The sequence below is a fragment of the Esox lucius genome, chromosome 13, assembly GCF_011004845.1.
Source record: "Esox lucius isolate fEsoLuc1 chromosome 13, fEsoLuc1.pri, whole genome shotgun sequence".
NCBI classification, from domain to species: Eukaryota; Metazoa; Chordata; class Actinopteri; order Esociformes; family Esocidae; genus Esox; species Esox lucius.
In genome coordinates, this window is record NC_047581.1 from 31803724 (window position 1) to 31828030 (window position 24307).

The window sequence follows — 24307 nt, forward strand, 5'->3', positions numbered from 1 at the left end:
GTGCAATATTTGAATAAATGATCTTTGTAAAATGATGCAATAAAGGAATTGCAATTCGTAGTTCATCATAGCAGTAGCCTATAGATCAATGTTCTGACTATAACAAACATTGTCTTGCATGTACTGTTCTGCCAAGGGCCTTTAGGCATTAGATACAGAATATATTTTATTAGAATAACTCCATTGAACCCATTTCTCTTGCATCACTACCAATAACAATTTGAAACAACTAATAGGCAACTCAAATGCAGGCCGGTGTTGGTATTCCTCTCTACTCAACTTAAATGTAAAACGACATCTGTTTGAGAGCAAAGTCACAGAATCTCCTTAAATATAAATCACAGAGAAATGGACGAGAGTGGAAATTACTTGAGGTGAGAAAGATGGAGGTCAAATGGATTTCAACTACTCAGGTTCTATATTGGGAAAATATTTAAGATGGGGAAGTGGAAGAAAGCAGGGAAAGGCCTGTGGGTATGGCAGCCTGAGAACAGTCAATTATAGAGGAAAATCAGAGGCATCATTCAGAATGCAAGACTGTACTTAACCAGTTCACATTCGTTAAGCAAAAAAACATCCCATTTAAAAAGCCAACCCTCCCGGCGTATTGGTCCATGTCTAATTTCATGGGAATGAAAAAGAGAAATAAAAAATGGTAATTACAAGAATTGCTATTTTACAGAGGCTTTGTGGGATTTTATTTGATTTTTTTCTGCACTGCCTTTTTTTTTAATTACATTTTAAAACTACAAGGTCAAAATAACAATCACAAATGTTGAGAAATTCTATTATGGAATTTGTGCCTGTTAGAATGAATCCTTCAGCCCAATGTACCAAACACTTCATCGTCTGAAAACACTAGACCTAAAAGAAAGTTAAAGAACTTGATAACCTCTTGTGGGTCGACAGAAATATGTCTCGACTGGCATATGTATAGTATACAGTATGAAGAGCAAGAACATTGCTTGCATTAACTGTTGCAGACATGGCTATGAACTGAGCTGCAGCAGAACAGAACCCGGGCTACACTGAGACATTCTTCTCTTGAGCAATTAAAGAGAAACTGCTCTATTAAAGGGGAATTACACTCAACAATCTACAATCTTACTTCTTACAGACCCAGAAGAATATAGTCTTCTGATTTCATCATTGCTATGGCCTGTGAGCATCTTAACTCTCATGCCAACAAGGAAATGTTCAAGACCACCATCCAGCCAATCAGGGCTGAATGTAAATTGCTGTCAGATGTTTTTCCTCAGACCTATACAATCTGACTTAGCACTTCAATAGCAGGCTCACGGATGACTTACTTAACATAACTAAAAAGAGATGCGACATGGACATAATCTACTAATAGCTTGGATGGAATCTGATAAAATCAAATAGAGACATTTATCTCTTGTGTCTAAGGAAAACAAAGATTATATATGTGAATGGTCACTGGAATAGTGGGAGATATAGTCTACATGCAAAATTCCTTTAGGGAGTACTGCAAGCTTTTAAGCCTCATGGATTTCTCCTAAATATTGGAGAAAACCATCATTAGTGCAGCCATATCCTGGGACGAGGCCTCTAAAAGCACCAAAAAAATCAATGTGGTGAAACAAGGCAGTATATCTAATGTAACGCGTTATGTATTATGAGCAAACTCCCTGTCTGTCTACTGGGGACGGAATGCAGACACTATGGATTTAAAATATGTGCTGTGCATCCAAGAAATAAGGCCCATCGTACAACCCTCTCAAATGGTGCCCAGTGGAAATAATCTCAATGATAATGTACACTAAATGCACGGTAAGACTAACGATTACGATACACTGCGAGAGCAGTGCTGGAGTAGGCTTTTCTAAGGCTCTTCTAACTACACACATGGATTTATTAGATTTCCTTTAAACGTGCCACATCCATTAGAGGTTTTATGTCTTTACAAATGTAAAATTCCATGCCGCTTTTCTCAATGATACACAGCGGCCGGAGTCACTGGAGCACTTCAGAGGCCGGGGGAAAATCCTCAAGCTTAACTTATACCTCACTTAACTTATACCTCGCTTAACTTATACCTCACTTAACTTATACCTCGCTTAACTTATACCTCGCTTAACTTATACCTCACTTAACTTATACCTCGCTTAACTTATACCTCACTTAATTTATAACCTCGCTTCACTTTTACCTCAATTATACCTCACTAACTTATACCTCACTTAAATGTTAACTCACTTAACTTATACCTCACTTATACCTCACTTAACTTATACTTGGCTTAAATTTAACCTGAGTTAACTTTAACCTCACCCACACTCATTCAGACTGGTTCAGTGGGACCTCATAGAATAATAATATTTCTTCTGTTGGAACATCTTACAGAAGGTTGCAAAAATGTTTGACCGTTGTGATTGTGAAGAAATAACAAAAATAAAATGAGATTGTCTTTGAGAGGTTAGGTCATTAGAATGAGAACATGCATTTGTGGAAATACAAACGCTGATCCTAGTTTTTTTTTTACTTTTGGAGTCGAATGCCTGTTTAGTAATTACAGGCAAAAGTAATTGCCTACCCCACAGTAACAGGGTACTTTTACCGCAGTCAACATCTAATGGCTTTCCCCTTGAAAATGAGTCACACTATGTTGTTATGACTTAGAGGCCCATTCTTTCCAATGGAAGGAGGTTTGCTGTTCATTTTACTGGGGTCAAAGGTCACCATAATTCTGGAGGGGTGGGTAATTATGTCAGCTGGTAAGTAGTCATTATTTGTCATTATTTTTCCTTCAAACTTCCCGGGGAAAGAAATCCTTCTAGTCACTTTTCGTTATGGAGTCTATAATAGGAAAGACTGGATCCTGAAGTAAGCAGTGGGCTGTCCAGTTAAACGTATGAACTGATCAAAGACTGTCCTAATATGGGCACACAAGAGGAATACAGCAACACTGCAGCAACATGTACAATCAGAAAGTCACGCTAAAAAAAGACCCATCCCTATGGCTCGGACACCGCACAAAGGCATGTGTGTTTACTCAGCTATACTGGGTTCCCACCAGCAGAACCGCAGGGGTTTAGGTGAGACAGATACAAGATGTGACTCTAACCCAGTCCCGTGTCACACGACAGACACTCAACCAAGTTCAGCACTGTACGTCAACACTCCCAGTTCCAGACTTTGGCCCACTTGTGAAATAATTTACCATATGCTGCCTTTTCATGCCGTTTATTTCCTGTTTTCATTGGGTATAAGTTGCATAGCTCTTCTTATTCAACCAACACTGCATTTATATACTGTTTATGCACATATTTATACACTGTATTAATTTAGCAGGGACTACAGAATAAGTCACAAGTGAGCTAACATTGTTTCAAGAAATATGATTTATTCACATCTAATAAGATCCATTATAAGGTGTCTGAAAATTGTCTTTTTTACAGTTTCTACATGTATTTGCATAAAATCTGTACGGCAATTACAAACCAGGCGTAATTGTGGTTTTATTAATTTATCAGATCATAACTAATTCATTCCAAATGTTGTATTATGTGTAGCTATTATAAAGTTCTACCACTGATTTAATTTTTGTCTCATCCCCAGTTCCCAACATTGGCATGGGCTAGGAACACACGTCATGCCCTGCCATGATGTAGCTGACCTCTCTGACTACCGCTTGAACAGCCCATGTCCTGAAGTGTAACAGTCGTACAGTGTCTGGATGAGGAGGAGGACGTTTGGGAGGAGGAGGAGGAAGAAAAGGAGGAGAAGCAGAAACGGGTCAGGGGTGAAGATGTGAACTCACTCTGCATGCAGAGCCCGTCGGTGCAGTTCTGGGACTGCAGAACCACGCCGTCGCAATCCTTGCCTCCGTTTTTGGGTGCCGGAGCGTTGCATTCTCTCCTGCGCCAGTGAGTGCACTCGGTACCACAGGTGGACCACTTGCTCCACTCTGTCCACACACCGTCCACTGTAGGGACAGAGAGGCACACTGATCACCAGGATGCAACATCAACAGCTGTCCTGGTTCTGGAGGTAGAGCAGAACACAACCGGACCTAATGCAATCCCATACCACAACAGAGCAGGACCCAGGGCCCAGTACCATGCCATGCCACAGCACAACAGGCGGTCCGATAGGCAGAACCGAGCACCAGGTTACATTTCCTGTGCGCTAAAATCTTTGCTAAAAATAAATATAAGCCCAAAAGTAGTTTCATTTAGGATAGTCTACGTCCCCCATTCTCTCCTAACGAATAAAACGTGTTACACTGTTTCAACTCGCAGAGCCAAACAGAAAATGCAGAACAGGACCGGACAGTCTGTGATTTGGTACCCGTGCAGAGGGAGGTGCAGGCCAGTTTCTGGAGGGCCTGCCCGTCACAGGGCGCGCCCCCATTGAGCGGCGCCGGGTTGGTGCAGCTGCGAGTTCGCTTCTGGTAACCACGGCCACAGCGACTGTTACACACGGACCACTCCGTCCAGGTCGACCAGCCGCCGTTCACTGGGGAAACAGAGCACAGAGAGATATTAACCCCGCCCACACAAACACACACAGCCAAAGTTTGAATAGTGGTGCCATGTAGAAACCCTGGATCCATTTTTTGTATTTTATATTTTAAGAGTAAACATTTTTATACACAGAATTGCATTCTGATGTCTCAAATGTGTTTCAGTAACTGTTACAACAACAACATGGAGTATGAACCAAATTCAAACAATCAATTTACATTTTTAAAGACGTTTTTACAGCAGGAGTTGTCACAGTGCTTTTACAGACAGCAAACCTAAAACCCCAAAGAGCAAATAAGAACAAGTAATTGATGTAGAGTGGTTAGGAGAGAAGATACCTAGAGAGAAGAAACCTAGTAGAGAAGAAACCTAGTAGAGAAGAAACCTAGAGAGAAGAAACCTAGAGAGAAGAAACCTAGTAGAGAAGAAACCTAGTAGAGAAGAAACCTAGAGAGGCTGGACTCTGAGGGGTGAATGAAGAAACAGTAAACATGCCGTCTCCCAAAAAGCAATTTCCTGAGGCAGGGTCTGTACTTACCAAATTATACATGATTCTACTTCTGTTTTATTCTGCAGATTGCCCACAAGTTTAACAGCGCATCGATTTCAGTGCATCACTTAATTTAGTAATTAGTTTAACTCTGTGGCAACACCCACATCACACCAAAGTGGAGTTAGTGGGATTGAAGATAACGTGCGTGACTAACACGTCAGGTTGATTATTGTTGTGCCAGTGTTGGGTACTTGCTTTAACGGCAGACACTTCCCTAAAAACCCCTGAAATCTGTCCAGTGTTGCCTGAGACGTGGCATTATGCCCCACTGGAAGAGGGGACGGAGGCAGGTCCTCAGGGCCCTTGCTGAGGTAATCGCACAGGACAACAGCAAGCCTGGCGTTTAAGCTGATATAACGAGTTGCTAAAAGGGTCTCCATGGAAGCCAAAGGACCCAGCCGTTGAGGAGCAGCAAAGTAGCAGCTGTGTCCTCTGGTGTCTCTGCTTCCTAGGTTCTTCCGGTTCAGGGTCTGGATCTGGTTGACAGCAGTTCTGTTGCCCACACATGTGCATAGCCCATTACACTTCCCTCACAGGGAGCTGTTTTATACACTGTCGTTTTTCTCTGGCCTTTGAACCCAGTACCCCGCCTCCCCCTGCTTCCGACACACGCTCGCACGCTCGCGCACAGGTGTGTACACACTTACACATACACTGCTGATGCTCACATGCACACGCGTGCACGTTTCTGAGAGAACCGGACATAAGGAGCTGTGCCGCTCTGCTAAGTGCTTAACCCTTGTCCCCAGGCTATTGCGTGGGGCGCATATGAGCCTGGAACCGTTGATTTGAAGGTTGGCCTTGTGGGAGGGACTTTGCTAAGTAACATTTTTGTCATAATTTTAGAGCATAACTCTACCACGAGGCCTGGCTCCAAATGGCAGGAACTGAGGGTGTGTACTTGCAAAACAATTCCCGGGACATATGTCTGAGAAAAAAATATGCCCTACTTTCCAGCTACTTAATTAGCAAATTACATATTTTATCTGTGCTAGCAAGCTAACGGCTTTACCAAGAAGAAAGACTACCCCCTTAAAAAACCTGGTAGATTTTGCGCTTGTCAAGGAAGGTATCTCAATAAGCGCAAATACCATCTCAGACAGATACCATTAAAAGTGGAAGAGGTGCAAGCCAGGAATAGCAAACTAGCTTTCTCAAAACAAATTGCTGTGTATCCTATATTGCAGTTACACTTGAGACACAACTGCATCAAAAATGCTAATGTTTTTGAAAAGTAAATTCAACTGCCATATGGGGGAAAATGAGCAGCGAGGTACAGGAAATATATGGGTGTAGTAGGAGATCGGTCGTTCAAGTTTGGCGATTGAGCCAGTGGCTTTTCAGCCACCGATTTCTGGCGTTTGAAGACCAAGTTTCGTACAAGTGTCCACCAGACATTCTGCAAATTTGGGCTGATGACTCTGGGGATGCTCAGAAATACCTCAATTAAGGTATTTTTTCTGTGTGTGTGTGTGTATTTGTTTGTGTTTTTCTGTGTATTTTTGTATGTGTGATTATGTGCTCGGGTGTGTGCATGTGTGTGTATGTGGTCTGTGTTTTGTTTGTGTTTTTCTGTGTATTTTTGTATGTGTGATTATGTGCTCGGGTGTGTGCATGTGTGTGTATGTGGTCTGTGTTTTGTTTGTGTGCTGTACAGCGGTCTGGTACAGTGTTTGAGACGTGGGAGTTTTAAGGTATTATTCATGTGAAGTAGCTCTCACTCAACGCCTAAAAGCCTCCTCTCATTTCCATGCATTTCTCAATTGCATGGAAATGTAATTTCTTAAAGACAGAGAGAGACAGATATAGACAAAAAGAGACCAAGAGAGAGGCAGATATAAACACAGGGACAGAGGGAGAGAGAAACAGATAAAGTTTTGAGTTTTAAAACATCTTTATGGGGTCAGATATCGACAGAAAGACAGACAGATATAGAAAGAGAAAAATGACAGATATAGAGAGACAGAGTGGGAAAGACAGAGAAAGACATAATAACAGAGAGAACGAGGGAGAGAACCCAGTAGATGGAGAGCAGGATGGATTCCAGCAGAGTGGTCAGAGGATGGGCAGGCATCAAAGCTTCCTCTGCCACTCTGCTCTTGTATCTAACACTGATAATGACTGATTCACGCGGCAGTATTGCCCCAGAGTCGTTTGCCTATTATGCACATGCACGCACACACACACACACACACACACACACATGAGTGCACACCAAAAAAAAACCCGCAGACACGCACACTGACGCTTTCCGTTGCTTCTATTTTCCCTCCACTGTCCCTACAGCACTCATTAGTTAGTGGCGTACATTCCTCAGACTGCTGCAACGCTTGCTTTCAGTTCCACCACTATAACAACCTCCCATCACCCATTGGCTCGACGATGGCAGCTCTCAGAAAATGCAGAGAAAACATAATCTGGGATGAAGAACTATTCCAAAGTGGCAGTGACAAAAGCCCTACGGGAGAGAGTGGCTTCAGTAAGACTCAATAAAAACATAATATGCAATTTAGCAGACGCTTCAATCCAAAGCCACTTGCAGTACTGCCATTGCTTTCAAATATTTTTTCTGGTGGCTCTGGTGGGAATTTAATCCACAGCCATTGGCATTTGCAGGGCCAATACCATACTAACTAAGGCGTACAGGACCTGGGACACAGTCTCTCAAGTGTGCAAACCCCACAGCCTGAAGTTAGGTTCCAAATAACCAGGTTGGCCCAGACCAGACCCGGCACAAAGAAACCAGTCACCTTCACCCCCCCCTGTGTACAACAAGAGAGTGCTCAGGGAGGCAAAATACTGTACGTGTGTGCTTGTGTGCGTGCGTGCGCACAAACACACGTGCCAGTGCATAAGTGAATGCACAAGTGTGCGGGGGTTTAGTCCTATTTGGATTGGCTGCCACTGGCAGAGCCGTCACCGTCCGTTCAGCGGCAGTGGCCACTTTTCCTGTTTCCCAATTAGAGGGGGACCCTGGAGGAGAGTGCCACCGCAGAAATAATCCCCTGTAATGTCCCTGATTCTTTCAGGGGAGATTCAACGGGGCGCGACTGGGCATTTGACATCCCTCAAGTGGATTGGAATAAGCTGAGGTGAAGAAGAGACTGCCAAACGCAGAGCAACAGAGTCTTAGACCGCTGTGAGTTGGGCAGGGGTTCTAGGGGTTAGTTAGATCCTGATCCTGGGGGTTAGTTAGATCCTGAACCTGGGGGTTAGTTGGATCCTGATTCTGGGGGTTAGTTGGATCCTGATTCTGGGGGTTATTTAGATCCTCATTCCGGGGGTTAGTTAGATCCTGATTCTTGGTGTTAGTTAGATCTTGATTCTGTGGGTTAGTTAAATCCTGATTCTCTGGGTTAGTTAGATCCTGGTTCCAGGGCTTAATTAGATCCTGATCCTGGGGGTTAGTAAGAGCCTGATTCTGGGGGTTAGTTAGACCCTGATTCTGGGGGTTAGTTAGAGTCTGATTCTGGGGGTTAGTTTGATCCTGATTATGGGGTTAGTTTGATCCTGATTCTGGGGTTAGTTAGATCCTGGTTCTAGGATTTAATTATATCCTGATTCTAGCGGTTATTTATGTCCTGGTTTTGGGGGCTATTTAGGTCCTGGTTCAAGGTTTTAATTGGATCCTGGTTCTGTGGGTTATTTAGATCATTCTAAAATGGAAATATGTATGTTTGTGGGGATAAATATTGGCATTTAATATTGGCATAAAATGTGTCTTTCAAAAGGAAATTAAATGTGCACTCTCTACTGAAAATATCTTTTGTTTTAGGGGGCAATCTGAAATTGGCGCTGACATGTTATTTAAAAAAAATATAATATTCATGACAATGCCAACCAAAACAGCGTCACGTCACGGCTCTTGAATTGCAGATTAGTTGAGCGGCCTTCAGAGAAGCAGGTGCTGAACACCTCTGTTAGAAATGGGAAAGTGTTTCAGCTGACCCATCTCTCACTGCTAAATAACATTCCTCTGAAAGCCCGCAGGAACCCACTCCATCACAATGCGCGTAATACGTTGCCTCTCCCAGACTGTTTTTTATTTTTACTTTCTCCTACTCTAAACCTGTGCAGGCCTTTATATGAATAAAAAAACTCTTAGAATCAGAGAGAGTAAACGGTCAGTATGCTCCCTGGTTAAGTGCTGGTGGTGCTGAGGGGAAAACACACAGGATGTGCGTCTCTACACATCCTGATGTTCAGATACATTCAGTCAGTCACAATCGGCCCCTTATGGAAAAGCACTAGCCAAGGTTGAGACGGGATAATAAAAGCTTGATCCGGGTACTAATGCAGGTTCCTTACTTTCAAAAGATTGGATGGAAGTGAATGTGAGCACACACTGGGAAAAAGGAGGTTTTCGCCCAGGATTTGGTTCTTTGTTTTCCGGATACCGGACTCTTTTGCTCAGACATTTGGAACACAAACACTCAAAGGCTCGGGATAGGATCTGGCCCGGGATTGGAGGATTTTAAGTGGCAAGGGTCAAGGGTCATGTAGGAACATTAGGCATGTTACAGAGAGCATGTTGGCTGGATGAAAAGGCTCATTACACAGACCAGATGGAGGTTTAGTTGGCTAATCGCGCTGATTAGGGGGAAAGCGTGCAACGGTTGCTTGGCGATAAGTGTTGTTTATGGTTACTGGGAGAGGTACTGTAATTGGTTTTCCGGTTTATCAGTAGTTTCTGTTGGTCGTTGTAGACAGGTATGACTTGCTGATAAGCAGTATAGTACCATCCAAATAAAGACCATGTCTGGTTGATATCGAAGATCTGGTTGTGCTGATTGATAGTGGATTGTTGGAGATGGTTGCCTGTTTCATGGAGGGAGACTCATAAATAAAGGATGTCATTGTTGATTGAAACAATTCAGTTAACATGCCCAATTTCTCATGATTATTCGCGATCAATCTCAATTTCTAAATTTCTGAAAAGCGAACTGTAATTTCTGATTGATTATACAGAAATCATTACATTTATACTGACGTTTGGCAAGATTAGGTTGAAAAATCATGGTTTATTTCATCTTTTATGTTACCTCGTTTTAACACAGTTGAACAGTTTAAATTATGTACTTTGGATGTTTTTAGTATATTTTGAACTCTTTCATGCAAGTTTATAAATTGTTATAAATAAAATGTAAAAAAAAAGTTCACTCAAAGAAATGACTCTGAAAGCCCTAAAATAGATGACATTTTATTTAACTGGTAGGCGACCTGCTCCCTCTACATACAGGACTTGACACAGGAGACAATAAAGAAGTATTCTAAGATGGAGGATCAATCTTACACACATACACTGAGAATGCATCCTGCCGGTCAATAAAGTGATATCTATTACAACCTGAGAGGTTAAATGGATCCAGGATGAGCATTCCCACACAGGAATATTTCCAAAGTACTGCACATGATGGACACAGACTTAACTCACCATAAACAATGACAGTAGCTGTGGTGCTTCTCCTCTTGGCCACAATGTTCTTGGCCACGCATGTATAGTTGGCTGTGTCCGACAGTCTGGCTTGCTTTATGATAAGGTTGTGGTCAATGGTGATGTAGAAGTTACGGTCATCAGCTGGGTCAATTATCTCTTCGTTCTTCAACCACTCCACCTGAGGGGGACACAAAATCAGAGGTTTGTGTACGGGAGGGAAGCAAATAAGGAAGAGGGGAGCGGAGGAAACGGTGGATGTGAGAACGGACTGAAGGAGAGGACAGGAGGAGTAGAGGAGAGGAAAAGAGAAGGACAGCAGTAGAAGATGACATGGGGAGGACACTAGTGCCATTCACGACACTTCACATTTCCTGAATTTCATTGTTCAACCTCCCGTAATTTGAGCCTGTCAAATGGTTTGCGGCAAGCAACTTAAATGTCTGAATTCATAAAATGTAATGTTTTTGGAATGGAATTCTGGGTAAATTCTTTGTTATTCTTCTGACCTCCGATCAGGCTGGCTGTTCCATGTGAGTTTTTCTCCGACGGAAATCCACAGAGGATCCCAGTTCTCATTGAGATCAGTGTGTCTAAAGTACAGTAAACAGCATAAACAGCAGCCCAATTAGAATGGATCCCTCCTGCAGGGACATGTTCCCTTAACAGGACCAAAGAGAAGGACATGTCAAACAACAGCACATCACCATGACGACAGGTGTTCTGAACGACAGATATTATGTAAGAAACGCAAATCAAGCCCATTCCGAGAAGATACAGGCAACTACGAGGGGGGAGGGGGTTGGGGAATGCCAGTTAGATATTCAGGACGAGTTCAAAGTTCATAGCCTGCCAAACCACCCCGCAGGGAAGTTTGACAGCGTGATTACGTTTGGCTGTGTGAAGGTAAACGCTTATTAGCCGCTACAGGAAAAGAAGAGTGTCTACGTTCAACTGTCCGTCTCTTTCATGGAGTGAAATAAAACCTGAAAGAGGCAAGAGGAAATGCCAGCAGTGTTCCAAAGGAGATAAAAGATATATAGAAAGAGGGGCGGCTATGCGTCTTGCACATTAATGACACCTGAACACACACACACGCAGGAGCTTAACCTCCCAGAACCCAGAAACCAAGCAGGGTAGCTTAGTGGCTAATGTGTATAGAACGCGAGTCATACAAATAAATAGACAAGGACATGGTAATGTACCCTTAAGCCAGAGATGGATGAGGAAGTGGAGATGTCAAAATAGGCGGGCCGCATAGGCTGGTCCCAGATCAGCCAATAATCGAAATAAATACCCGGGGCAATATTTGTATCCATCTTGTGACAGCAGGCTCTCCTCGTTTGAATGGCGTACACTGCCGCGACTTGCAGCTGAGGGAGCAGTTGCAGAGAGCAGAAATTGAGGCTTTCCTAATTTGGACGGCATGCCATGAATCATAGCTGTGGAAGCCTTTTCAGATAGGGGACAGGACTGGCAGTGCAGTGAGTGACGGAGCAACTGATCCACAGGCTTTGGACTGAGACACAGGCTTACTGAGACATTGGCAGAGCTCTCTATAATACCCCAAACCACCTACAGGTCCATTCCTTTCCCAACAGTGGAGCCACAAGAATTGGGGTTTTCAGTTATTTTTATTTGAACAGCTAAGCCCCGTGTTTTTCTAGTAGATGCAGTCTATTTCAGGCAGGCAAAGTGAGGGAGCCATTTCAGTCAATAATACATTCCTCACTCTTGACCAGTGATAGTATGAAATATACATACCATATATTTCTATAATTCTCCATTTGAGTGCAGCGTATGACTGATCATTTAATTGTGCTGTACGATTTTAATGAGCAACAACAAAATCATTTCAGCTAGTCTTTGGGTTTACTGTTCTGTATTTAACAGCTTGTTTTACACATTTCCTACGCGGAGACAAATATCAACTAACGTCATTTTGCAGGTGTGAATTTCACCCCCACCTTCATATAGAAACCTGGCTCCTCCCCACTGTGCAAAATCAGCAAAAATCGTGAGACCATCAGTCTGGAAAGTGCTTCTGTGAAGACCAAGGGGAAGTGAGAAAAAGCCCGTAACCCAGTGGGGGTATCACTTTTGAGATTAGGAATGGAAGCGGAGGGGAGGGAAAGAGTGAGGGTGTGAATTTACAATGGTTGAAACCTGCTACCGCACTGACACCAAAGCCAAACTAAATATGATGTTCACACGCAGACACAAAAATCAACAATACAGAGAATGTAATTAAAATAACTTGCATTAATCAACAACCTTGGTGATCAAGACTATGAACTTTAAGGCTGGTTATTTAGTAACTGCCCTTTGATAAACACTAACTTGAAATTCATTGGCTGATAAATTCAGAGCTTATAAATACTGGGTAGTAAAAGGAGTAGTTTTTTTCTTTTGCTAGTTTTTCGCAGCAGAGAGCAAGCAACGTCACTGGTATGCTCAGCTATTTCCAAAAACATAAAAATGTCCCCCTGATCCGTTTGTTTTGTTGGGCTATAAGTGCTAATATCTCCATTATTTCTAGACATCTTCTGTACCTGCACCAGAAAGCGTTATCCATCTTCTTTTTAAATGGGGAACCAATTTGTTTTCACCACTTCATTTCCATGATGACTGATCAAAACTATTTCTGTCATGGCTCTCCTGCACTTCCACCGCAGACACAATATATGGAACTTTGAATTGCAATAAAAGCAGAGTACTGCTTTTAAATGAGAGTATATTGCAAAAAAATAAAAAAAATCACATGAGTAAATAAGTATTCTGACAATATCCAAGGAACCCAGCAATTCCCAATGGCAGAGCGGAGACAAAGGAACCTCATGTGTTGGAAGGAAAACTGGTGTCCTGGAGTGTGTGTTTGTCCGTGTGTGTGTGTGGCCTGTTAGGCACAGCTGGGGGGTGGAGAGAGGTTGATTGGATTGGACCAGGGTACCCTGCTGAGACACAGACCGGGTTATTCTAGCCCTACCCCTCCAGGACATCGCTTTCTCCCTCCCGAGACACACACGGCTGAACACACCTTCGCTGGCCCCGAGCCCTTGGCCCACTCCAGAACTGCTACATGGAAAGCCTTCCTGTAATCTGAACACTACATCACAGAGGCAAGACAGCACAGCCAAACATATCAGTTCAACTCAAGTATAAGACGTGGTGCCACAAAGCCTCTGTGAAAAGCTGAATGAAGCGACTAAGCAGCACGGTCAGAGGGGGTGTGGTGTAGGGCCAATACACCTCAGTATAGTGCAGTTGACAGGTGACTGGACACAGCTGTTAGCCGTGTTATATTGGCAATATACCACAAACCCACGAGGAGCCTAATTTGTATTATAAACTGATTAGCAATGTAAACAGAATAGAAATTCAGTCAATCAGTATTCAGCATTCCAATTACTTGCTTTACAATAGGCAATATACAACATTACCTTTCCATGAACTTCATGAATGTATCAAATAATGATTCATTTACTACATTACTGTATCAACGCACAGTCAGCTTGAAAAAGTAAAAAATAAAAATAAAAACGAAATCCATATATATATTTATGGTCAACTTTCTGGTGTTTTAATTACCGTTTACACAGACATTCCACTTTGGTGGGATCCTCTGTAGAAAAGCATCAATCAGGCCAGCAGACAGGCTGGCAGGGCCTATTAAGAATCTGCTTGAATGTAACAATGTTTTGACTCAGTGGAGCGTAGACCTTCTCATCACTGCACGTGATGATCTGGATGAGATGAGAATGATGGAATCCATATGGGCCGTTAACAGTGAGCAGCTGAATTCATTCCACGCCGTTCCGTCTTGGTAATGGAGTCACCTGGCGTTGTGGACTAGCTCTAATATAGACGCTTCATTCCTTAGGAGTCGGTCTAGGAACTGCCCCCCCCCCCCCGAATACTAACCTTTACAAATAAAGTAGGAAAGTGTAACTCCAGATCAGCAGCTAGTGTGTCCTTCACCCGCCGAGACCCAAACACACAGCCTTATGTATAAAGTGTAGTGTTTTGTCAGGGCGGAACGCGGGAAAACACATCCTGAATTCCACCAACTCGATCCACACAAGCCCCGGACTCCCACACCCACCTGGCCCTGATTGGTCACACACTGCGCGCGAGGAGCCCGCAATCTGCCGTGAAATCCCCCCCCCCCCCCCCCCCCCCCGGCCACGCTGTTGGGAGACGGGGAATTGATTGCCAATGATAAACACACACACAATAGACTACCATCCTGCACCTCCTCAAACTCGCCCTTAACACAGACTGACACAAAGACACACAGCTCACTGGCACAGCCACAACCTAACCCCCCACCCCCCAGTCACCCACACCACCGCATCCGCCCCCGTTCCTCTCCCAGACAGATGTGGTCACGGTGCTCATTATTGACTGATTGGCACCGGGAGAGTCATTAACATAATTGGCACATTTGTTGTCATTAACCGAGGGGAAATTGCCACATGCGAGCCCCGACACCCCCCCCCCCCCCCAGTCCCCCGACCCCCCCCCCCCACCCCCCCCTCCCCACTCGACGAGCGCAAGCTGCTCGCTCAGCAGAAAGAGAGGGAAAGAGGGGAAGATAAGGGAGGGGGACACGGCGGGATAACGACCGTGGAACATGTACACTGCACTCGCGGCTCAGTGGCCCCTCTCTCCGAAACCAGGGCACTACTTTGGTCGGGGGCCCTTCGCTGACCCTGAGTGGGGGTCAGGGGTAGTGCACTAGCTAGGGTGCAGTCTGAGTTCGGGGTCCCTGGACGTGGTCTGACGAAGGGCCACGGGACCCAGGGGGATGCGTGAGACTCACAAGACCCCCATCCACCCTCCAAACACAACCCAGTCATCTAAGAAGAATACTAATCAAGCCGTTCATTAGGGCCGAGAAACGGGGTCTGTGATGGGGCTAATCAAAGCTTTCAAACTCAATCAACAAAAGCGAATATGAATCGAATCCAGAGGGAATGGAACGGGAAGAATGACCCGCTGTCGAAACGGTGGCGATCGCGATGCGTCTTCCTCGGCCTTAAAATTCTAATGATAATTTAAGGGCCATAATTGCTTTTGCACATTCATGTTGAACTTAACCTAAACCTTTCAGCTTTAGAACGTGCAACCGCGTAGATTGATTGTAGAGATTGCATGCGATGCGACGTCGTCTCAGTCCCTCAGAGACACTAACCACACTGGGCACATTTGACGCGGCTCTCATCCATGCTAATCCCCGTGCTGTCAGTTGTACTTCTAAAAGCCATTGCTTTTTAATATTTTCAGTTGTTCCAACCCTAAAAGGAACATTGTCTCATCTTCAAAGGGAAGGGTCCACATGTCTAGACATTTGGAGGGTTGAATCCATTCAGAAGATAAGAAGTGTTTCAGAAAGGAGCAACATATTCTGGTTAATATTTAACCATGTTAAATGTGGGCTGGAATGTTCCTTTTATGTTGACATCAAAGACCTGAAGCTTGCTTTTAAATAAAGATGCCTACTTGGCTGAGGAAGAACATTCTGGAGATTTCCTTGTTGAGATACAGAAATACATGGATATTTGCACACACACACACAATTTCACATTCATGATGAAGGCAAACGCACACATGTGCACACACACAAACGCACACACACACACACACATATTCGATCACCTATACACAGTCACAGACACCAAGGAGTTTTGGGGCAATGATTAATTGATGTATGTGTCGGGACTCTGTGTGAGCCTCGTCCCACACTGGGGATGTGATCACAGATGCCAACAGTCCACTCCTTCTTCAACAGGTACGGGCCGGCCAGACGGGCAGGGTCAGTGTACCATCCAGGCGGCACAGTACGCCGTCCTGAGTTCTTTTAAACCACACCAATCACTCTGATGCCATGCGGCAGGGAATGCCCACTTGAGGTGCATCACGGTTTTAAAAGGCTTTCAGAGTTTTCACTTTCAACTGTCGGATCCTAAAACATTTTGTTTTGCAATGCCTACAAAAACGTCCGTGAATTATAATCCACATTCCCACTGGATTTATTTTGTACTGTGAGGAAAAAATGAAGATCGCAGACATAAGTGTCAGGTCCCTTCCTGTCAGGTCATATTTATATAACTGGCCTGACGCGTTATCCTCAGACACCCTTAAAGAAAAGTAAACTTCATGACCATTGACTTCTACAATGTTACACTTACAGCCAGGGAAAAAGCATTAGTGAGGGAGACTTGGTGCTCCTCACACAGGTCTTATAAAGAGGTCCCCAGAACCTCCAGGATTGTCATTTAAAGAGTAGAGGAGGGTGGATAAGAGCAATCCCAGCCATACCTCTGTGGTAGCGTGGCAGACAGAACTGGGACAGGGAAGGGTATAGCAGGGCACTCTAATAGGCTGCGGTTGTGCCTGGAGATATTTATAATGCCTCACTTTGCCGTGTGTGAGCCAGTGCCCAGGAATGGACTGTGAAATGCACTGAAACAAAAGCCTCTCACTCTCTCTCCCTCTTTTCCATGAGTCTCAACAGATCATTTCACTTGGGAATTGGGAATTACCGCGATGCACTAAGACATTGCTGGGGCAAAAGGCTAAGGAGAGTTAGAGTGTTTGACGGGCAGCGTGTTAACATTTCATCAGCCGCTCAGATTCCAACAATCGGGAGTTAGTACCTCAGTGTACAACCTCCTCTTTACAAAAGTGGCCCCAGCATTTACCCTGGCCTGGTCTAAGTGTGTGCTCTAGCCGGCCCCTCTGACCTCTGTCAGGTTTTCCAGTGCTCCCTCGGGTCACACGGACAGAGAGTCGAGGTGGCCTGGCCACACTCGGACTGAATGGTTTGACGCCAGGAGCGGGGCAGTCCACGATAATCAAACCCGCTTTGTTGAGGCCAGATTGCTGGACCAACCATCACACGCAGTTCAGGCTTGTTTCAGGAAATGCTTTCAATGCATTAGGGTCTGTGACATCAGAGCTGCAGTACACCCACTTTAATCACTAGGGGATGGGGGATTGGGCTTGGAGGCTAAAGATTAAGGATTTGGGCTTGGAGGCTGAACTTTAGGGCTTTTGATAGGAGGCTGAACTTTAGGGCTTGGGCTAGGAGGCTGAACTTTAGGGCTTGGGCTAGGAGGCTGAACTATAGGGCTTAGGCTAGGAGGCTGGAGATTAAGGTATGGGCTAGGAGTCGGTAGATTAGGGCTTGGGCTAGGAGGCTGAACTTTAGGGTTTAGGCTAGGAGGCTGAACTTTAGGGCTTGGGCTAGGAGGCTGAACTTTAAGGCTTGGGCTAGGAGGCTGAACTTTAGGGCTTAGGCTAGGAGGCTGGAAATTAGTGCTCATGGCTAAGGAAGTGTTAAGGGTTAAGTGTTGGGGCTGCCAGGGCTTCGGGTTAATATGCTGATGTTATGGGTCGGGACTAAGAACCTAATCCTAGGGGCTCAGGGGCTATAAGAAGCTTCCTGTAGGTGCTGGAAGGTAGCAAACACTATTTTAAACCAGGTCACAGATGCTCTGTCACTGAGCAGGACTTTGTCTCTCCATACTGCAGGAGGAAAGCACAACTGAGAAAAACACAGGTGCAGTTTGCTCTGAGGAGATCCATTAGATACACCCCACAGTGTCATCGCTGGAGCCCATAGGGAAGGAGGAGGGAGGACGAACCAAGGACCTAAACTGGGCTGAAGAAAACAAGCCCCTTTCCTTTGACTGGAAACAGACACATTTACCATTTCGGGAGAATAAAAATAAATGGGATTGCGCTCCTGGATCTTTTTGAAGTTAAATGAAAGGAAAAGGCAGGCAAACAGCAGGATGTGAGGTCCAACCCAGCCGGGAACAGACAAGGCCCCAGCCAATACAAGGAAGATGAGGGGTGCCTCAAAATACACTAGATTGAGGGTCAAGTGTTGAGATGATTGACAGGTGGAGATGTTCTGGGCAGGCCCTCTGGTTACGGGTCACCGCTGGGTTGAGGCGCTCGGTGGCCCTCAGAGGTTCTCCATAATGAGCGCCGGCTTCCTGTTGAACTTGCACACTCTTAAGTATTTTAACATCTGACACCCTGCTGTAGTAAATACTCCACCAGGCCGTGGAAACGAAGGGGGGGCAGGGCTTCACCGAGCGAGCAGGACCACAGAGACAGGAGCGAGAGAGGGGGAGAAGGGAGATAATATGATGTATATGTACTGTATATATTGTATACACGTGTGTAAATGCATTAGATGCATGTACATTTCAAGATAGAGAGACAGAGAGAGAAACAGAGACAGACATTTTTTGTGGTCACTGAGCAAACTTACAGGACAGATGTAGACACTGTGTGGCTAAACTTTGGCCTTTCACACTGAGGTGGAAGGCATCTGACACAGACTGACAGCGGCATGCAGCAATGCCCATGCCATTACAATTCAAGTACTGCAGATACAACCTAACCTATTAGCTAGAAACTACTCTTTGAAATGGTATTAAAATAGGAGTCCATATTGCAGCTTAGTGGCTGGGGAAGAAGAGGCTGTTGACTCTGCATTAAAGCATGTTAAGTTTAAACAGTAATCCTAGATAATTGACTCTTGAAAGTAGTGTTTTTAAAAATTGCTTTTTTATGGCTTGGTCAACACAAAAAAAAAACATTGTTTGTAAGCTATTCATTAAGAATACAGTCTACAGTAATCTCATCAATTACAAAAACTGTTATCAATTACCAAAACAGTACTCATCCTCTGAAATGCTTCACGAAATACGGGCCCATGATTTTGAAAATGAAACTCTGCTGAACCCATCCCTGCAGGTCTTTCCGTTGTGTCTTGACGGGGACTCGTTTGTCGGCGGTCACCCTGGGGGTCCGCAGAAGCAGGGGTGTCATCAACACAATGCCTTACTCTGTGACCCCGGGGTTTTTTTTTTGGAGCGCATTCCCTGGGTACGTCAATGTCTGCTGTGGTCGTCAGGCTCCCACCTGGTGGAATGACCTGGGTACCCGGCAGTGAACTGGAAAGTACCCTGCTCGGGTGAGCCGGAGTCAGTTCAGTGTTTCCCACGCTAAAGGTTAAAAGAAGCGTATCCTTGGTCTGTGGATAGATACTGTGAAAATTTAGATTTCCGTTATCAGCTGAATAACTGTAAGAAAACTGCAGGGGCTACACGCACATGCGCACACACGCACACACACGCACACCCACACACGCACACACACACACCTCTACTCAGAGTGCAAACAGTAGTTTCAATTAACTGACATGGTGACAGACCATTAGAGAAAATATTTATTTAAAACGCAACCGTTTAATTTTGATGACAGATGACAGACTGAACGGCAAGGATGGTAGCCTACTGCTATGAGCTGTGGTTACATTACATTAGCCTTAAGATAGCAGCCTTTAGCGTTTAGCCATTGCAAATGTCGTAATGAACATAGTTGGATTGGCTACACAGCAATGCCAGCTGTCTCAAACAAACAAAATGGTAACGTGTATTTCAAACAAATCTGGATGTTTTGTCTTTGAGGTGCTTCGCAAGCTGGAAGTGTTTCCTTAGCTCTCGAATGTTCGAAAGCACCGTTTGCATACTTGTTTTTGCGAATTTCTTACTCACTGACCATCCGCTTCCAACACAAAGTACTTCCATACACGACTCTTACTGCTTGTCTTTTCGACGAGTGGAGGCCGAGCTGCTCACGTGTTGGATCCCCGGTACCTAAGGTAACCCACGGTACTGTACAAAAACCATTACCGTCATGTTTTCAGAATTGTGGCATCGACTTGGTACCGAAGTATCGGTTCTCGTGACATCCCTATTGGCCCCTGTGGGAATGGACCCCATAACCCTCGCGTTGCAAGCACCAAGCTCTACCAACGAAGCCAAACGGGAACAACTTTGCTTGTCTAATTGATGTTTAACTCTGTGTGAATGGGCTGATACACACATATTCAACAGGGATCTGTGAATGCTAGCCAGTGCCTTTTGATGGACCATAGCATTTGGTAATCTGCAAACGGTGTCATGACTCTGACAGGCATCGCTAGTCCATCTCGCTAGCCTTCTATTTGCTTAACAATGAAATTTGGTATTGTCAATGTTTATGAAACTTTTGAAAGTTTTTTTTTCTGTCGTACAACGCAGACCATTGTCTTTGCACGGCGGGCTATCCCATGCAATAGTGGCCTTGACCCGTCGTCCATGACAACCTGGCTGGGACCCGGCTGCCCTGAATGGCTGCTTTACTGAAAAGTCTGTCTCCGTGACGACCGGCTCATCTATAATCCATAATTCTATGTCAATCCCTCGCCCTATCTTTATCTGAGAACAAACATCCACAGATTGGAGAGGCAGGAAGGGAGGGGGGGAAACATGAACAGAAAAATAGAAAGGAAGGCCAGAATCCTGAAGATGGTATATTTTAATCGCTTTTCATGACCTTGCCAAATGGGCATGTCGGAGAAAGCGCTGGTCGGAAAGGCGGCCTTTAACTTGCTTTTCACCAGCTCTTTCAGAAATAATGAAAGCAGAAGAATGGGAAGGGTCTCAACAGGGGATCCCCACACTAACTCCATCATTACCCCCTTCGTGCTTCCTTTCATTTCAAGGACCCACTCAAGAATGTACCCTCCGCACCACAAAGAAAAACACAACACTAAATCTTAAAGTTCCCAAACCAAGCACAATTAAAGCAACAGGTCACTGGTTGCACATTCATCACCAAGTGCTATTCACACAACAAACCGTTAGAAAGCTTTGGTAAAATTTTACAGTGGAATGAAAACCTGCAATTTGAATTATTTGATTGATAGTTTCCTTAAACTACCCAAACCATTGAGCCATTTCGAGAAGCTCTTTGTTTTAAGTTATTTCCAGCGGTAGGGGGAAAAAAAACACAACCTTTTACTTGGCGCGCAAGCCAAACTAAATGTCTGAGCCTTGTTTTCTTTGTCAGAGTGTGCAATGTTTGCTCTATCTCCAGAATCAGTTAAGTGCAGAACACTTGTTAGTGACCAAGCAGCGAGCAGGATTGGAATCTCACTGTCTAGACAGAATCACTGAACGGAACGAGGAGAGATAGTCCAGCAGAATGGAACAGAGTGGCTTGCTTATCTATTATCTATTGGCAAAACAGATTTCAATTCAAAATGCCCAGATAAGTTGAATTGGATTGTGATTTGAACAGTTTCGTATGTGTATTACTATTAGAGAGTAGCGCTGCGTACCAAACTGAATATTTTAATCGTGGGTTTTGACCTCAGTATAATTAGGATGACACCATACACCCTAAATGAGGCAATATGCCAAGGCTTCTGTAAAAATAATTATTCATCCAAAATAGTGCCTTGGACAGTGCTGCCTTCGAGTGGTTCCACTGTTGGTTTACCACTGTTATTTCTCAAATTTGCATAGGAGGTAGGAATAGAAAAGACTACTTGATAATCTCAGCTATAATGTCTGTAATTATTGTTTTGGACAGATATTTGATTTGATTGCAGATAATACATAGTGACCAAGCCTTTTACGAGTTGAAGCACTGCTGCACCTACAAAGGATTATTTTGGTCCCAGAGCAGTAAATTAACAAGATGTTTCTGCATCCCAAATGTGCCGTTACTCCATATAGTTCACTAGTTTTGACCAGAGACCTTTGGCCTTTTATAGTGCACACAAAAAGCACAGAACATTAAACAAGGACCAGATAAATAAAGCCTTTCTACCATTAAACATGGAACAAAATCAAGCCACTGCTTTTAGCAATCTGCTACCAATTTTCACTCCTGTGCAATATGAATTACTGCTTTTGCGTAATTCGATTAAGAAATGAGAGCGCTGGCAGTGTAATGTTGGGACACCGTAAACTTGCCACCGGCTCGGGTCTCTGCCATTACGTTAGCTTACAGATCCATTACTGCTGTGCATTCCGGGCTGGGAGATGCTGGTGCTGTCATGGAGCCAAAGCTAACCACTAATCAGGCAGGCTGACGGAAGGAGGGCCGGGCCAGGGCCGCTTCTCCCTGCCAGACCCTGCGGGGGGCCGGGGGACTCCACTGGAGCCTGGGCCTGCCAACAAGGTCCTGCTAGGTGAGGAAGTAGGTAAGCGAGGAAGGGGCTATGAAAAATGTCTACTTCACACCACAAACTGCTGCATTGTGCTGCTTGGCTCATAAGGCAAGCAGAATTAGTCTATTACACTGTTATTCTATTACACTGTTATTCTATTACAACTTTATTCTATTACACCATTATTCTATTACACTGTTGTTCTAATACACCATTATTCTATTACACCATTATTCTATTACACTGTTATTCTATTACACCATTATTCTATTACACTGTTGTTCTAATACACCATTATTCTATTACACCATTATTCTATTACACTGTTATTCTATTACAACGTTATTCTATTACACTGTTATTCTATTACAACGTTATTCTATTACACCATTATTCTATTACACTGTTATTCTATTACACCACTATTCTATTACACTGTTATTCTATTACAACGTTATTCTATTACACTGTTATTCTATTACAACGTTATTCTATTACACCATTATTCTATTACACTGTTATTCTATTACACCGTTATTCTATTACACCATTATTCTACTACACCATTATTCTATTACACTATTATTCGACTACACCATTATTCTATTATACTGTTATTCTATTACACCATTATTCTATTACACTGTTATTCTATTACACCATTATTCTATTACACTGTTATTCTATTACACCATTATTCTATTACACTGTTATTCTATTACACTGTTATTCTATTACACTATTATTATATTACACCATTATTCTATTACACTGTTATTCTATTACACCATTATTCTATTACACCGTTATTCTATTACACTGTTATTCTATTACACTATTATTATATGACACCATTATTCTATTACACTGTTATTCTATTACACTGTTATTCTATTGCACCATTATTCTATTACACTATTATTATATTACAGTATTATTCTATTACAATATTATTCTATTATACCCTTATTATATTTCACCAATATTTTTTTAAATCATTATTCTATTACAGCATTATTCTATTATACTATTATTCACTGTACCAAGTTGTCATTGGCTGGAATCCATTTTCAACCATACTGCAAGACCTAACCACATCACTACAACCAGCCTATCTGGGTCTCTGTGCCACTACAACCAGCCTACCTGGAGCTTTGTGTCACTACAACCAGCCTACCTTGGGCTCTGTGTCACAACCAGCCTACCTGGGTATCTGTATCACAACCAGCTTACCTGGGTCTCTGTATCATAATCAGCATACCTGGGTCTTTGTGCCACTACAACCAGCCTTCCTTGGGCTCTGTGTCACAACCAGCCTACCTGGGTCTCTGTATTGCTACAACCAGCCTACCTGGGTCTCTGTATCATAATCAGCCTACCTGGGTCTCTGTATTGCTACAACCAGCATACCTGGGTCTCTGTATCATAATCAGCCTACCTGGGTCTCTGTATTGCTACAACCAGCCTACCTGGGTCTCTGTATTATAATCAGCCTACCTGGGTCTTTGTGTCACTACAACCAGCCTACCTGGAGCTTTGTGTCACTACAACCAGCCTACCTTGGGCTCTGTGTCACAACCAGCCTACCTGGGTCTCTGTGTATCATAATCAGCCTACCTGGGTCTCTGTATTGCCACAACCAGCCAAAATCAGCTGCAGATTTCCACAGACCATCCATGCTTCAGGCACCCCAGAAATTGTCCTACGTTGGTATAGCAACAGTAAAAAAATGACACGGACACAGCATGCAGTCAGTCACCACTCGAGCCGGTGCTGTGTCTCAGTAACACCCTCCACTCTGGCCT

General features: G+C 43.9%; 1 protein-coding gene across 3 annotated transcripts in view; it reads right to left on the minus strand.

The window, feature by feature from the left end:
• The window catches only part of si:ch73-72b7.1 (netrin receptor UNC5C), a 186331-nt gene that overhangs the window by 32045 nt on the left and 129979 nt on the right, over window positions 1–24307 (minus strand). For all 3 annotated transcript variants that reach the window (XR_004576717.1, XM_020052897.3, XM_010877010.4), the window contains exons 5-7: window positions 10478–10658; window positions 4315–4482; window positions 3785–3949 (exon numbers count right to left, since the gene is read on the minus strand). Coding sequence is in view for 2 of the 3 variants with exons in the window: in XM_020052897.3 (XP_019908456.1) it covers window positions 3785–3949; window positions 4315–4482; window positions 10478–10658 (514 nt within the window). In the remaining variant the exon portion in view is untranslated. The remainder of the gene's footprint in view (window positions 1–3784; window positions 3950–4314; window positions 4483–10477; window positions 10659–24307) is intronic.